The 3,362-nt window shown below is 39.3% G+C and overlaps 1 protein-coding gene across 3 annotated transcripts in view; it reads left to right on the plus strand.

Annotated features, from left to right (window-relative positions):
* The window catches only part of cyth4b (cytohesin 4b), a 17,580-nt gene extending 14,445 nt beyond the window's left edge, over window positions 1-3,135 (plus strand). For 2 of the 3 annotated variants that reach the window (XM_073952431.1, XM_073952432.1), the window contains exons 9-13: window positions 670-781; window positions 1,520-1,596; window positions 1,678-1,749; window positions 2,092-2,246; window positions 2,471-3,133. In XM_073952431.1, coding sequence (XP_073808532.1) covers window positions 670-781; window positions 1,520-1,596; window positions 1,678-1,749; window positions 2,092-2,246; window positions 2,471-2,552 — 498 coding nt within the window. In that variant the 3' untranslated portion in view covers window positions 2,553-3,133. 3 annotated transcript variants of the gene reach the window in all.
* The last annotated feature ends 227 nt before the right edge of the window (window positions 3,136-3,362 follow it).

The raw sequence follows: 3,362 nt of genomic DNA on the forward strand, positions 1-3,362 counted from the left end.
ACTACGGACAATTTAGCCTACCCAGTTCCCCTATAGCGCATGTGTTTAGACTGTGGGGGAAACCGGAGCACCCGGAGGAAACCCACACCAACACGGGGAGAACCGAACCAGTGACCTTCTTGCTGTGAGGCGACAGCACTACCTACTGCGCCACCGTGTCGCCCTTGTATTGAACATAAATCAATCAATTTTCTTACTTTAGTAGACAAAGCACAACTGACTTCATACATATTCAGTATACGTAATCCAGGACATAACAGAACTGCAATGGAAATTAATTGTAAAATAAATTAAAAAATAAATAAAAAAATAAAATAAATAGTTTTAGTTTTTTGAGAACACATTTCTGTTTAGTTTTTATAGTTTTGGCTTTAGATTAAATAATTATAGTTCCAACGTTTGCGTAGTTTACATTTATCTCCAATACAAATCTCTTAGTAAAACAAATTAAATAATTATTTGCAATTTATAATTACAAGTACAAATGCAAACTGAATAAAAATGATGGAAGTATTAGGAAGAAATGATGAAACCTTTTCATATTACAGAGAGGATTTGTAGTTAAACATGCGCAGTTGACCTCTTTTGCAGGATGAATAGAGATAAAGCAGCTTGGTTTTGTTTAATAGTGATAAATAAATTAAATTGTCGTTCTTTTGGTCTCATCAGAATCTGTACAACAGCATTCGCAACGAACCGTTCAAGATCCCAGAGGATGATGGGAATGATCTGACCCACACTTTCTTCAACCCAGATCGGGAAGGATGGCTGCTCAAATTGGGTAAAATGAGAAACAATATTTTAAAAACTTATATAATTATTAAGATTTTGAAAAACAACTCAGTATTGTAAATAATTGACTGTTTTGTCTGTGTTGTGAGCCTCTACAGAACGTTCTGTTTGAGTGGGTCATAGTAGACCATTGCAGAGCAATGACCCACTGCAATGACCAGTGACCGTTTGTAGACTTAGAAGTCAACGCCCACTGCTCTGATTGGCTGACAGTCTTGCATATTAACAAGACTAATCAGATAGTGAAGTAGAAGTGGGCGTCAATCTTATGTGGAGGTGGAGCTTATCGCTCCTGTTACATCAGCGGAACAATTAATAACTTGATGTTTTATTTTATTACAAACAAACAAGTGTATAAAGTTACACAAAAATGTATGACTTTCCTTAAAAGCTACTTAACACATGACTTTTTACAGCAAAATTGCAATGTTACTTTTAAAAGACTACTATTGAGTTTTTAGCACTGTTTTATTTTTGTTAGTTTGTTTTGTATTTAATATAAAATTAAAATTAATTTCAGAAACTGTTGTTTTATATTGTTGAAAGCAAGCAAGCACACAAATGAACACAAACTTAATTAATTATTTTATTTTATAAATAATTAGCGCAACATTTTAAAGCATTACTTTTAAAAGGCCACTACTACTGTTAAGTTTCTTTAGTTTTTTTTATTTAATGTATAAAATGTAAGCTATCAGCATTAATCCTGTATTGTTGTCACCTGCAGGCGGTCGTGTGAAGACGTGGAAGCGCCGCTGGTTCATCCTGACTGATAACTGCCTGTATTATTTTGAATACACCACGGTAAGAATGATGTTTATTAATATTAATGATTAAATGTAGGTGTGTTTGTGGATCAGGGTTGATGACGGTGTGTGTGTTCAGGATAAAGAGCCACGCGGGATCATTCCTCTGGAGAATCTGTGTGTCAGAGAAGTCATCTTTCAACGCAAACCGGTGAGAACACATCTATCTATCTATCTATCTATCTATCTATCTATCTATCTATCTATCTATCTATCTATCTATCTATCTATCTATCTATCTATCTATCTATCTATCTATCTATCTATCTATCTGTCTGTCTGTCTGTCTGTCTGTCTGTCTGTCTGTCTGTCTGTCTGTCTGTCTGTCTGTCTGTCTGTCTGTCTGTCTGTCTGTCTGTCTGTCTGTCTGTCTGTCTGTCTGTCTGTCTGTCTGTCTGTCTTTACATTTTTCCATCCATCCATAGACTAGACTGTGGGTTTGGTTAACATTAGTAATAGTTGACCTTTGACCTCTGACCTTTGACCTATGCAGTACTGTCTGGAGCTCTACAACCCCAACAGTCGAGGGCAGAAGATCAAAGCCTGTAAGACGGAGACAGACGGACGCGTGGTGGAGGGAAAACACCAGTCATACACCATCAGCGCATCTACAGCGGAGGAGAGAGACCAGTGGATAGAGTCCATCAGGTACACACACACACACACACACACACACACAGAGTACACATGCATACACAAATAACATACTAACACACACCGAGTACACATTGCACACACAGAGTACACACACACACACACACACATTCTAGAAGCACAGGTACATTTCAATAATTTTTCCATTCCTTAATTGGAATAACTGAATCGTGTGTGTGTGTGTGTGTGTGTGTGTGTGTGTGTGTGTGTGTCCACAGGGCCAGCATCACTAAAGATCCCTTCTATGATCTGGTTTCCATTCGCAAGAAGAAGGTCACCGGTAAAGCAGCTGACAAATGAAGAAACTCTCTCTCACACACTCTGAGATACGAGAGCGCGCGCTGGCTTCATCAACAAACACTGATGATCAATCAGCAAAGCAGCTGCGGATCAATAGTGACTGTAAAGTAAGACTGATCAGCTGGGGTCAGTCACTCAGTGTTAATACTGCGGTGTTCCAGCAGAGATTTCCTCATCTATACTCACCCCAATGCTGGAGATTACACACACACACACACACACCTGTCAGCTCTGCATGGATATCTTCACACTCGCTTTATTCTCAGGGACTGACAGCAAAGCAGCAGCAGCGAGGAGAAGCACAACATCACACACGCTGACTGAAGGTTTATCAGCTGTAGTTCAGAATGCTGTGGAGGACATGAGCGGAGAGATTACTATTGTAAAGTACGTGTGTGTGCGTGTGTGTGTGTGTGTGTGTGTGTGTGTGCGCGTGTGTGTGTGTGTGTGTGTGTGTGTGTGTGCGCGTGTGTGTGTATGTACTGATGTAAAATATATATGTAAATATTATAGATCTTGGTTGATAGTAGCTGATGAATGTAAATTTAATTATTTAATTAAAGTTATTTCAGTCTCCTTGGGACGACATGATCTCTGTGCTCTCAGCAGAATTCAGTGTTCCTGGCAGCCGTTGGTTTTGCTGAAAGAAGAAGCTCCTCTTTTAGAGCGCGCACACACATATGCACACACTCACACACACATGCACAGACACACGCGCACATACATACACAAATACAAACGCACACTCAGACACAAGTTTGTATCCCTGTACACTCACACACACACACACACACACACACACACACACAC

This window comes from Danio rerio, chromosome 6 (genome assembly GCF_049306965.1).
Source record: "Danio rerio strain Tuebingen ecotype United States chromosome 6, GRCz12tu, whole genome shotgun sequence".
NCBI classification, from domain to species: Eukaryota; Metazoa; Chordata; class Actinopteri; order Cypriniformes; family Danionidae; genus Danio; species Danio rerio.